Source organism: Ambystoma mexicanum, chromosome 11 (assembly GCF_040938575.1).
Source record: "Ambystoma mexicanum isolate Mex_15411 chromosome 11, UKY_AmexF1_1, whole genome shotgun sequence".
In the NCBI taxonomy this organism is placed as follows: Eukaryota; Metazoa; Chordata; class Amphibia; order Caudata; family Ambystomatidae; genus Ambystoma; species Ambystoma mexicanum.
The window spans coordinates 625282236-625295198 of NC_090934.1; the positions used below are offsets into that span (position 1 = coordinate 625282236).

Genomic DNA, 12963 nt, shown 5'->3' on the forward strand with positions numbered 1-12963 from the left:
TATGAATAAACCATCATTGCACAGGCAATGACATGCATGAATTTGCTTTGAAATAAATATGGTTGCGCAATACGTGCAAAGGGTGATACTGTGGGCACACAAAAATATTATTCAGAATGAATGTCATGTGACCAGAAAAGGTGGAAGGTGTAAGAGACTTTGAAGCTGGACAAGAGGGAAGTTGCAAGGGAAAGCATACTCCCAGACGCTGCATCTATTTCCAAGGTCAAGTGAAGTAATTCTGAAGCCAAGCTCACACTCCGCCCCAATCAGTGTAGAAAATACAACAGGCTGTTCGGTTACTACTGTTAGTTTAAAAATGTTGCATGTTATTGTATCTGACTTTCACAACAAGTATTGAAGAGTGCGCTTAACCAACAAGCGCCCCCATAAACCCTGCATTGCTCTAATCAATCTGTCTACACACACACACACATCCACACATCCACACACACACACACACAGATACCCCCCACCCCTCCCTGTTTGGAACTATGTGCAGGTTTCTTGTTGATCACCAGGTAAAAAATAAAGACACCGTTCAAATTTAGTACAAGATTAAGAATAGGGATTCGTAATGATAAAGCATGTTCTGTTTTAATTATATATACGTTACATTCAGAGCAAATAATCACATACTGAGCCTTTATACAGAATGCCTTACAATATTTCATAAGTAATTATTATATAAACAATAAAAGAATGTTGCCACCAACAAGTACATACATAAATTATTTAAAGCTGACAAAGTACCAGTGGCACTGGGTAAATTATCCTGTGGTGAAGAGATGCACGGTTTCAATTATTAACTTAACATGAAGAAAAGAAAATACATTTTGAGTGGGCATAAAAGAGTAATATTCTAGAAGTTGCAAGTTGGCAATCAAGTTCTGGAGCATCAGTTTAAAAATATTACACATCTGCAACAATATGGTAAAGAGCCACGCTTTGGGAATTCCGGGATTATATTTTCACTAACATGTTTATGTTTTTACCTTCATGCAATTTGAGAATGAAATGCCAAGCAGAACAAATTGTTTAAACTTCATTAATTACGCTGAAAACATGGTAAATCTAATAGATTTAGGCTGCTTTATGTTAAGGGCACGCTCAATAAGCCCCAATAAAGCATTCAAAAGCCCAGTAAGTCACCATGTGCAAGGTAGCTTGGCAGGTGGTACAATCATATGCTAAATGCACTTCATAATTAACCAATTATTGACTGGGGTATTTCTGAGCACTTAAAAAAAAACCTTACTAATGAAATCCTTCATTTTAGCAGCAACAAGCATTACACTTCCCGCCAAGTTAACCAATGACCGAGGCAGATCAAGATTTACTTCACCATCAGTACAGCATCCGGAGGGCATTCCAGAAACAGGACAGAATACAGCAATGAAGTTAACAGCTGTGTGTATGATAACAATCTTTCAAATCAACAAACCCAAAACAGGCACATAAAAAAGTAGAATTCAATCTGCCACTAGCCATACCAAAAGTTGGCTAAATTGTCACCTATCAACCAAAACCACAAGATGGTTATCATTGAGCTATGTCCTTGCTTCATAGCTAATTACAGCCAGTTGGGCATAGCAGGAATGATGCAAAGGAAAGGGAGAGGTGCGGCCAGAAAGGGCATAGGATGGTAATATGTGACCGATATTTACGTCAACAAAAAAATGTGCCTATAGTAGGAAGTTAAGATAACGGGGCAAAAATTCTAAGGTCTGTCCAACCCAGTCGGGAAAATGTTACGGTCATTTAGGCATTTTTTTTTTAATATCAGAAGAATGTATCGTTGTTCACCAGCATGCACGCTGGCCCGTTTCCCTCTGAGCCCAATTGTTCTGCAAGCAGTCTGTATGCATGTGGTGCCTACTACACCACCCAATAAACAAAATACGGTTAAAGTCGCAAAAATGAGGCCTCCGGTAAATAAGACAACATACATAACCAGGGCACATAGTCTACAATTTTTACAGAAATTATTATTGTAGAACTGCAGCTAGGTACTTGAAGGGTTTCTTGAAGTAAAACATTGGGATTGTTTTATTAGTAGGCTCTGAGCAAAGAGCGATAAATAAGCTTGAAAGCCTGTCATCAAGGACCTGAATCAGAGATAAGCAGTGCAGTTCACTTTAATGACTGCAGCAGTCACATTAATTAAAAGGCATTGGTTTGAAAAACAGCGCAAACATACATGTTGTTCGACTCCATTTAACACCACATTTGGTGCAGCAGTAAGCAGAGTTGAAGGAGGGTCTCACTTGCTCTGAGCCACAGCAATGGAAAATGTGCAGATGATATGGACACATCCAGCACCTGACGAGGGCATTTTTTAGATGAGGTTGAACATATGTTTAGACTGCAATCTCTTATGGGCCTTCTGTGGAAGGAAGATCTCACTTGCTCAGAAGCAGATCCAGGGTAAATGTGCAGGTGGGCATATAGGACATCTGGAGGGGGCACATTTTAGATGATGTTGAGCATATCTTTACAATCTTTAGGGGCCATCAGTGGAGGTTTACAATCTATAAAAGACTAAGGGACAGCATTCAGGGTGCAAAGTCGCTGCACCTTATTTCAATGGTGGGAAGCATGGTGGGGGTTACCACTGGAAACAGGCAGTGGCCTGAACTGCAGCTGCCCCAGTGCCTGTGCTGCAACACCAATCCGTTTACCTTTAAAATTGAGTCTTCTGTCACATCAACCCTTCTCACCACTGAACCTTTCAGCAGAGGCAAGGGAGGATGGGCTTCTGAGAGCATAACCTTAAAGCAGCAGCCAAGGCCACATTCACACAAGAGGAAGTGCGTTACAGACAGCATCCAAGGAACATATTTGACCGTATATTATTCATGGCACATGTGATGTGATTTAGCCCATTGTATGTACAATCTGTTCCAACATTTGTCTAACTCTCGAAACACCCATTTCAGTAGTGTACTGTCAATTTACAGGTTATCTTCAGTCTGAATAGTTTGACACTTATGTAAGAACATTCCATATTGTGCGATCCATTCAGAGGGCGCACTGAAGTAAAAGCAGATTGGGACTGATTACATCCGAGTGTATTGCAAGTTACTGGAACATTAGTATTTATGTTTTACAGCAGCACAAGGTTTCACTCTCCTTCTGAAAGGATCCAATATGAAGGAATACAAAAATTATCCAGAACCGATATGTGAATGTGGTCAAATCTTGAAAAATAACTGTACCTTGCTAGTCGTTAAGTCTTAGTGAATTTTGGCACAAAAGAATTTCCTTTCAGAAAACTAAATAAACCATGACCACTTTCAATAAGTACAGAACTGTAATAACTACAGGGACACAGTCATTATAAATATACAAATCAAAGATGTGTGAGGATTATTGGAGAAAGCGTGTGAATGAAAAATCCAGAACAAAACAGTCACAGTGTTATTACAATATTGAGGAAACCATCTCTTTTTGACCAACAAACCGGTAAACAGCAAATAATGGCCGACGCGTGTGAATGAAAAATCCAGAACAAAACAGTCACAGTGTTATTACAATATTGAGGAAACCATCTCTTTTTGACCAACAAACCGGTAAACAGCAAATAATGGCCGACTTTGAAGCAATGGCTTCACCTGCAATGTAATGCTGCCCTCTAGTGGTATACAAGGAGAGCAGAATAGCTACTAATGTTAATATGAGCATATAACATTCATTCGGTACTGAAGACAAATACAATGTAATTCTTCATACCCTAAAATCACATTACAAGAAATGGATCATACGCCCATTAACTTCACACCCGTTTCCTTGTAAAACGGCTGAAGGTTTGAAATTGAGATTAACACAACCTTTGCTAAAAATGTACACAATTATCTAGCAAACCTCGGCAGTTCTTTGACTTTGAACAAAGCACCAGTTACACTGCGCAGCTTAAAATAACACGTACGTTGCTACAACTATGGAAAGCCAGCAGTATTGTACAATAAGTTCCATACAGCTCTTATCAATGTTTACAAACAATCAAGGATTTTAAATAAAGCCATTCTTGCTGATAAATTAACACCAGAAGTACGAAGGGTGTAGATGTGTCTCAATTCCCATAGGAAATAATGGGTGCCCCAACTAGTCTTGCACTTAAGATAAATATTTTGGAACATTACGCTCCCTTTCAGTGTAAAATAAATAAATATATATATATATATATATATATATATATATATATATATATAACAGTGTAGAGCTATATTCCAAACATATTCTTTAAAACACTGCTCAAAGCATCAACCCTGTATAACATGTATGAGGACAGGAATTTGCACTGCCTCACTGCCCTATGACGCCCCCCCTCCCTCAAGCGTGATTTCTGATCTTTTTGTTATACATTCAAAAGTTTAGCAGAAATGTTCACTACTTCGGAGCACAGGGGTAGCAGCTGGACATATTTCCATCTGCAGTTCCTCTATGCACACAAAAATGCTACCCACACTCTGGAGAGCAATCGTATCCATCAGCCGCAGCAGTACTGGCATGTTCCGAGTAACATTTCCAATATTCTTCCATTATCCTTCGACTGGTACAGCAATTGCTCAATGTTAACCAACCTGCCACTAGAAAAAAAATAAGAAATACATTTTAAACAACTGAAGTTTTTTTTTACTGTTCAAGCATAAAACACAGTCGTTTATCAAAGAAGGGATATTACTGTAAATTAAGCCTGAAAGGATTATACTTAGCAAGAATGATATTATGAAGTTTGTATGATGGACACAGCAGATTTCCCTGCCAAATTTCTCCATTACTGAGCATGATGTTTAGTGGGCCAAAAGGCTCTGTAGGGAGAGAGGAGACGCCGAATTTTATCTCAGACTCCACATTTCAACAAGGATAAAGACTGGCCCTATTTGTGAACAAGAGTGTGAGACTCATGTGTGAGACTCAGGGGTGTGAGGTTCTGGGCTGAATCCAGTATTGTGAATGCACAAAGCACATGCCAGAAAAATGAAGGTTTTGAATTTGGCATTGCATAACATGATGTTATCATTTTGCACCACTACAAAACAATTATGGCCCAAGTTGCACTGAAAGGCATGAGATTAACATACACTAAGGCATATAAATCCCTATTAACATTCAGGGTAGATCAGTCCATGATATGTATATCATTTTGGTACAGATTGATAAACTGAATGTGCAAGGCATTTGGGCTGTGCAAGGTTAGCTTGGAAATGCAATAAATAAAACATGCAGACTTAAGGCTGCGCTGTGTTTGAATGAAGATGTGACAAATTAGAATTGTGGAATGTGAAATACGGTTTGCTCAAATCTAGATTATTGTTTAAAAGACTTTCAGAGCAGGAAACCAGCACAGAGATGTAGCTATTTGCATCAGTTGCTGCAGCCTGGATCACGGTCAGAAGTGGCAAGCAGAACACATCTTTCTTTGGAACTTTCCAAAAGAAGGTGGTTTTTGATTAGCACATGATGTCACTATCGGAGGAAGGCTCTTCTTACATTTTCTTTAAGGGAACATACATCAGGGGCAGATCTCCAGGGGTTTGTTAAAAAGGGTTGTGCAGTGATGTCGAATGGGTTGTGCTTCCTGGGCTGTCTTTTGGAGCATGGGGCACTTGCTGGCGGTGTGCGGGCTATCTCTCGGAAGAGTGTGGACTAAGCTGTCTTAAGCACGAAGGGGAGAAGGCAGATAAAGGAAGACCCAGCGCGAGTGCTGTCCAGAGGGCTGCTGTTGGGGTGTCTCGCAACAGCCGATCTGAGGGGGAATCCCTACCTTGTGGTGTCCAGGCACACGCTGAACCAGACATCCTCTAGGCGAGCATAACAAGTATAATTGAGGTGTACGTAGTTTTAAAACCACAAATGTAGATATCGATTCTTTTTGCATGGGTTTCTACAGATCACAAAGTCTATTAGTTCCCCATTCTACTGAAGTGAAGTGCATTTCCCAATGCAAAATCAGTAGCCAACAAAAATATTGCAAAGGATAGAAATTACTGCTCTCGGGGATATGTGTCTCAAGATTGTTGCATAGTGTTCACTGCCAAGTTAGAGGTGAGAGAGAGGGCTACAATAATTCTCTGAACTTCGAGGGATCATCGCCTGGAGTGGGAGAGAGCAAAATGTGTGCTAAATATTGCTGCTGCTGGAATTGTAAATGCATTGCATAATTTTAACAGATTGTGAAATCAGCATGGGCAAGTGAACAAAGGTACATATCTCTTCTGTGCATTACATGAAAGGTTTTGTTTTATTCATGAATGTCAATTACTTATAAAGTGATTGCAAAAAGAGTAAGTTAGCCTTGTTCTTTTTATGATGTGGTCTGGTTCCTTGTGTTGGTATTCAGACGGATATAAAGCAAATGGTAAATTTATATTGCCGTGTCTGGGTAAATACAAAGCAAAGATGGTAATTGTAAATTGTGTTCCTCCAAGAGGCTCTGAATGAATGTTCATATTTCGTTTACATGGTAAATGTGTTCTGAGATACCGCCAAAAGGGCATAACCGGGTATTGCAAATAAAATACATAATACATTCTAGAGTGTACAAAGTCCAGTCTTGATTTACCGTTAGTAACCCCGTTATAAAAACATCACCAGGCAGTTCCCTATATTCTAGTCTCACCACTATACTACAGAAATACCACAAAAAAATAGCACCAAAACCTACCACCAAGAAATAACACTAACAGCCCATTGCTATTGGGGACCCTGTTCCAAAGCCCGACTCCATTGTTCTTTTGGCCAGTCTTGGCCATGTCATATAATTGAAACTAGGGCCAGGAGGACAAAGCATTGCATCTTTGTTATGCCAGCCCGCACTGCAGATGACATTAAGTTCTCTTTCCGCAGGTGGTCTACTTAATCATAGCATAGGCCCGAAATGACAAATGAAAGGAATACGATACTACCATGTGACAAACTGAAAATCCAGCACAACTGAATGTTTGGGGACCAAGACGTGCATGTAAGGCTATCATTAGACCAAAACATTTACAAAATAATAATAAAAGAGTGCGTGCACCAGGCATAAGTGAGAACGCACAACATAAATTAAAAAAAAGGTAACTTAAGTGCCAATGCACGACAACCAACCATGCAACAATGCAAAAGTCAGACTAACGTCACCATTAGCAGCTTGGTAGGGCAATAATCCAACACTGAAGACGGTCCACACCCGCCAACTCGGACACAGCCGTAAAAAAATACCTTGATTACTTATCGATAAAACTTCATTTGAGAGTTTTACATGCGGATGCCCTGGTTTCATGCAGGAATATATGGGTTTACAATCTTTGGATGTAATACAGGTTGTATTGTGTTGCACTCAACAAACAGCATGCCACAATAAGTGACAGGGTTCCACCATGACTGTTACACATTCATTTGATGAGGTCTCCGTAACACCTACACCAGTAGCCTGTTGGCTTGGCAGTTGTTGGTGGTCCTCTTGGGTAAAATGTATAAGTCTAATTGTCAGTGAGAATAATCCTGTAACCCAACCCAGGAACCGCATACCTCCTCAATGGGTACATTGAGGCTGAGGACCAGCCACTAGGCCAAGCCTGTTTTTGGCCCAACTGTAGTGCAGAGGACCCCTCAAACACACTGAAAGTTATAGTTCATACTGCATGTTCATGCACATCACACATTCTGCCGAAATTGGGCAACTCCTTGTCAACAGCACCACAGAGAGGAATGGGCAGCCTACTGGCAAATGGCCTGCCCCCTAAAACCAACCCCCCCCACCGCCAAGGATGGATAAAATGCATTTGTCTGATCCCCCGCCCCCACCCGTGAATGAATAGATATATCCATCCTTTCATATGAAAGATATAAGTGGTAGTGGAACAGTGAGAGTGCAAAGAATTGCAAAATGTCAATGTTAAATGTTTTCATTTCAGTGTTCATCGCAGTGGGGTGCATCACTTCATCCTACTAACGTTTCGGTATAATCTCAGATCAAAACAGAGTACCCTAAAAACAACATGCAAAAAATTATAACCTATCCAATCCGGGAGGAATTCTATGACAGGACATCTGACCCAACATAGTACTAAAGATATACAAGCATGGGAAAATACCTTTTTGGGCCATTTCTAACAAAACCTAGCACATCTGGTGTAAACCTCAGAACCCAGGAATTTTCCGTCTTGCAACTGCAGGAATGCTGCAGCCACACTGGAATTAGGTCCCATACATTCATGTCTGGCATAACACTGGTAACATCCAGATATCCAAACGCCTACACTTTGGAGCAAGGAAGGCGTATGCAGTATATCAGCAGACTCTGGGTCTCCCCGTCTTTTGAACGATTGAGAAGTGAAGTCTAAGGTTGGATGTACAGTATCTGCAAAACATTCCCCAAATCTCTTCAAAATTGGAACTGGCTCACAATGCATCAAGATATTAATTTGGGGGTAAGGTAGACTGCCTTATTTCAAGAAAATGTTCGATTTGTTGGACACCACTGCTGGAAGGGAACTGTGATAAGTGTAATCCAAAACTCATTTTACCAACTCAATAGTTTTTAATTTGGAGAGATACAACCTCAGCTTATCAGGATACACAATCCATGTCAACTCACGAGGACGCCAATAACTCACTGATCCTGACATTTTGAAAAAGGGGAGGCTGTAAACCGTGGAAAACAATGCTGCCTCATAAATTGAACACATGTGCCAAAGTAGGTCTTTGGAGTAAAGGAACAATGTGGAGCAATGGAGAGTATGGGGGCAGTGCCACTATTCTACTTAGCCTCATGCTGACCTTCTTTATTGGGTAGTGACAACTTGCGTCTGCATCCTGTTGTAACTATGGATCTTCCAGACATATTGTAGGTTGGTACAAGTTCCTTTTATTAAGATGTGAACAAGATAGGAGCTTAGATAAGGTGCAGAGACCCAGAGGGGACCCACTGTTACCCTTCACAGAGTCTTACATTCTCCAACTGCCTGGAATGAAACCGGCTTCACACACAATCCCATTCCCTCAACATTCTCTCAGTGAACTCATTCACACTCAAGCACACATGGAAAAAGGTTAAAACACAGCCCCTAGGGTTGGCCAGCAGGGGGCGCGCAGATGTACACCTCCTCCGTGTAAGCTCCTTCCTTGATGTATGGAAAGTGGAATGAGCCCCCGCTATTAGACCCCCCCACAAGAGGAAAGTCAATCCGACCTTTCATGAAGCCCCCTCCCCACATGGGAAAAAAGTTGAAGAAAATCGGACACACACGCAATGCCCGTAAAATCATCGGGTGACTATTGCTGCGGTGTGAGCAGGGCCCACCTACATCCGAAACCAGTTCTGGCGCAGACATAGAGGCGAAGATAAACATCCGAGGCCGCCCCCAAGCTGCAACATCCTGCGGCGGGTGTTTACAACCCAGCTCCAGACAACCCTGCCACGGCAGACCAGAGCATGAAGAAGGTAGTAGATACGCTCCCAACAGCAAGGAGACCGCGCTCTGGCGCATGTAACGGACCCTGCAGGTGCCAAGATCATCTACCCCGTATGGTTGGAAAGGCCCTGTGGAACTGACGTCGCCAGCAACGACGAGGGATCCCCCTCTGGGAGTCAGTGACCGGGAGACTTGCGATCCACATTCCACCCAGAGGCGCGAGTAAAGACACCCAAAGCCTGCGCAATCAAGCCAACGGAAGCTGTAATACCCGAGTGCCAGAGGACGTGGAGCCCCACTCAAGTCGGCAGAACCAGGCGGAGCAGCTTGATAGCAGCAGGGAGCCAAGCGTCCCTCACCAGCAGAGCAGAGATGAGAAATCAGCTGCAGACCTGCTGCCGGGACTTGTACTGAATGCAAGCAGCATATTTGTGCAGTGAAAGACTTTAATCCGGGCCAGAAACGCAGCACGGCCCTTGCTGACGAGCGGGGAATCCCCCACTATGGGGCCTAGATAACGGGCCCTCTACATTAGCACAGGACAAGGAGCGGTCGGCCAAGGAGACACGCAGCAGCCGCCCAGCACCCACGTGTGTAGCATCTGAGTCGGTGGACACAGCAACAATGGAGGGCAGTGCATAACATTATCAGCACACAGTATTTGCAGTAAGACCAGGCAAGTTTGGCCCAGTGTGGGGTGCGGGGCAAGTTGAGGGACCTTTTTCAGCCCACATGACAGTTTAATGGCCCCTGCTTCTTTGCAATTCTGCCCACGATCACCAGTAGCAGGCTACAAGACCTCACCCTTAGAGTAAAAACCTCCTTTTGTTGGCCTGCATCCGAAGCGGAGACTGGGGGGCCACAATATGCCCACGCAACAAGGTGTACCCCCCCCCCCCATTTACTACCCATCTCCAGACAACCCTGCCACGGCGGACTGGGAGCACAAAGCAGGTAGTAGATACGCCCCCAACAGCTCTGAGACCGCGCTCCGGTGCATGTAACGGACCCTGCAGGTCCCGAGATCTACCCTGTATGGTTGGAAAGGCCCCTTTGGAACGGACGTCTCTGGCGACGGCGAGGAATCCCCCTCTAGGAGTCAGTGACCGGGAGACTTGCGATCCACATTCCGCCGGGAGGCGTGAGGAAAGACACCCAAAGCCGTTTGCTGAATGACAATCTTGGGAACGTGACCGAAGGTCCACACACAACCCTGCAGCAACACAGTAAGTGACAGCTGTTGGCCCCCGCTCGCTCAGGCATAGAACACACTGCCCCATAAAGCCACGTGGATGAAAGTACAATATGCCCCCGGCACAGCACAGATCCAAGAAAACTGACAATCTACACCCAGAAACATTAATAAGAGCCCTACAGCAGCAAACACCACATTTGCAGATAGAACTACTGAGGTCTAGAAAACAAAACATCCACACCACAAGTGAGCGCATTGAAGGCGGACCAGGAGACCTTTTGGCCCAGCACTTGCACCATATTACACCACTGCGACAGCTCACATAAGCAACTAAGACGTGTCTGAGGTGGAACACGCACCCTCAGTGAACAGCTCGCACCAACTATTGCGAATACATGCTCTACCCAAGCGGGCAAGAACGAAGCCGAGGCCTGCGCGCGCCAGTCCCGTGCGCCACACGCCCTTCCTGCCCCCAACAGTACGTCCCACAAGAAAACAAGTGAGAGGAGTGCAGGCGCCAGGTACTAGATTCAAGAATCAGACCATTTTGCTTCAAGCTCAGCGACCAAGTAATAACGCACCACAATCTCCACGGCCAGACCATAGGTCGAGTGATAGAGAAGGATAGCGAGAGGAACTGAACCCGGCGAACACTGGGAATCAGAGCTACCCCTACTCAATGACTCCAGCTCATCAGCCCTCAAACCTGCACCACTCAGAGCCCTGAAGAGGCCACTAAAGGGGGCGACTAAGGTGTATGAATGTGCAACAGAAGCTCGCCATCTACGCATACGCTCCAACAACTCACTACACCGCTAGCCCCAGAATGGCATCCACGGCAAGCTCGAATGTTGAAACTGCCGCCACGAAAGGGGACATTGCTGCCTTACTGCCAGAGATAAAAAACATGGGGGCCAATATAGGCGGGAAAATTGATAAACTCACACAACGCCTAGACAACATAGAAGGCTGCAAGGAGTTGAGAACAATCAAGCCTCGGTAGACACTTTAGAGACACAGCTGGCACACAGAATAACAGACTTAGAACAGAGTGAAGAAGAGTTCAAACTTAAAATGGAAAATCGTGAAAGGATAAACAATTTACGCTTTTTTCCCCAGACCACGAAGGGGAAACAGAAGACCTCAAAAAACGCTTCACGACATCATAAAGCTGCTAGTAGCAGATGAAGCCATCGACGAACCCACAACAGAACGCATCCATCGAGCCAGTGGCACCCCCAGAAGTCCAAGGTCAGTCCTCGCCCGGTTTCACCAGTACCAAGACAAGGCCAGGGTGTTGGAGAAAGCGAGGGGGGGGGCTAACCCCCTAGGAGGAGCACAAATAACGATATACCAAGACCTGTCCTCCCTGACCCTAGCTCTCAGGAGAATGTGTGGACCCCTCACGAAATGGTTGAAGGAACGGGACACTCGCTATAGATAGGGTTACCCCTTCTCCCTCTCCTTCTCCCTCTCCCTCTCCTTTGAACATGAAGGCACAAAGATCAGGTTGAGTTCGGAGAAAGAGAAATATGGAAGTACCCGAGTGGCTTTGACCCTCAGCGGGTCGATTTTCTGGGAACGGCACCAAATAGCAAATCTCTTCCATTTGAGCCCATAGCATTTCAAAGTAGATGATGCTCTAGCCTTGCCGAGAACTTCCTTGCAGTCTGCCAGGAGATCGTAGCCACCAAATTCTAACACTGCTGGAGCCGGGCCCTCAGGTTCAGGGACCCTGGATTGTGGTGAAGAATCGCGCCTCCTTCCCTGGTGAGAAGATAAGCAACCACTGGCAGCTTGATTGGTGGAGACGCCGACAAGCTGAGAAGTTCCAGGTACCAGATCTGCCTCGGCCACTCAGGTGCGACAAGGATTATCTGGCACCGTTTGAGTTGACTGATGACTCGAAGTAGCAACAGAGGGAACGCATACAGAAAGAGGCGTTCCCAAGGGAATGAGAATGCGTCCCCCATGATCCCCTGTTGAGGAAACCTGCTGGCAAACCTCCGGCACTTGATGTTGGACGCCAACGCACACAAGTCGTTCTGGGAATGGCCCTATTTGCAGAACTCATCCTCCACCAAGTCCTGTCGAAGTTCCCATTTGTGGCAAGAGCAGAGCTCCCTGCTCAGAGAGTCGGCGACAGTGTTCTTTACTCCTGCCACCTGCCAGATGAAACGAGATGAGGAACATCCCCTGAGCGACGGCCCAATGCCATAAGTCCTGCGCTTCTTGGGAGAGCGCTGGGGATCTGGTGCCCTCATGTTTCCTGATGTAAAACATTGTAGTGGTGTTAGTCCCGCACCACCTTGCCTTTGAGGGACGGCAGGAACGATTTGAGTGCCCAAAACACTGCCTGTAGCTCCA

General features: G+C 44.6%; 1 protein-coding gene across 1 annotated transcript in view; it reads right to left on the minus strand.

Moving 5' to 3' along the window:
- Positions 1–575: 575 nt before the first annotated feature.
- The window catches only part of SVIP (small VCP interacting protein), a 128151-nt gene continuing 115763 nt past the window's right edge, over positions 576–12963 (minus strand). The window contains exon 4 of the mRNA XM_069623498.1: positions 576–4589. Within this exon, the coding sequence (XP_069479599.1) occupies positions 4575–4589 (15 nt within the window). The 3' untranslated portion in view covers positions 576–4574. The remainder of the gene's footprint in view (positions 4590–12963) is intronic.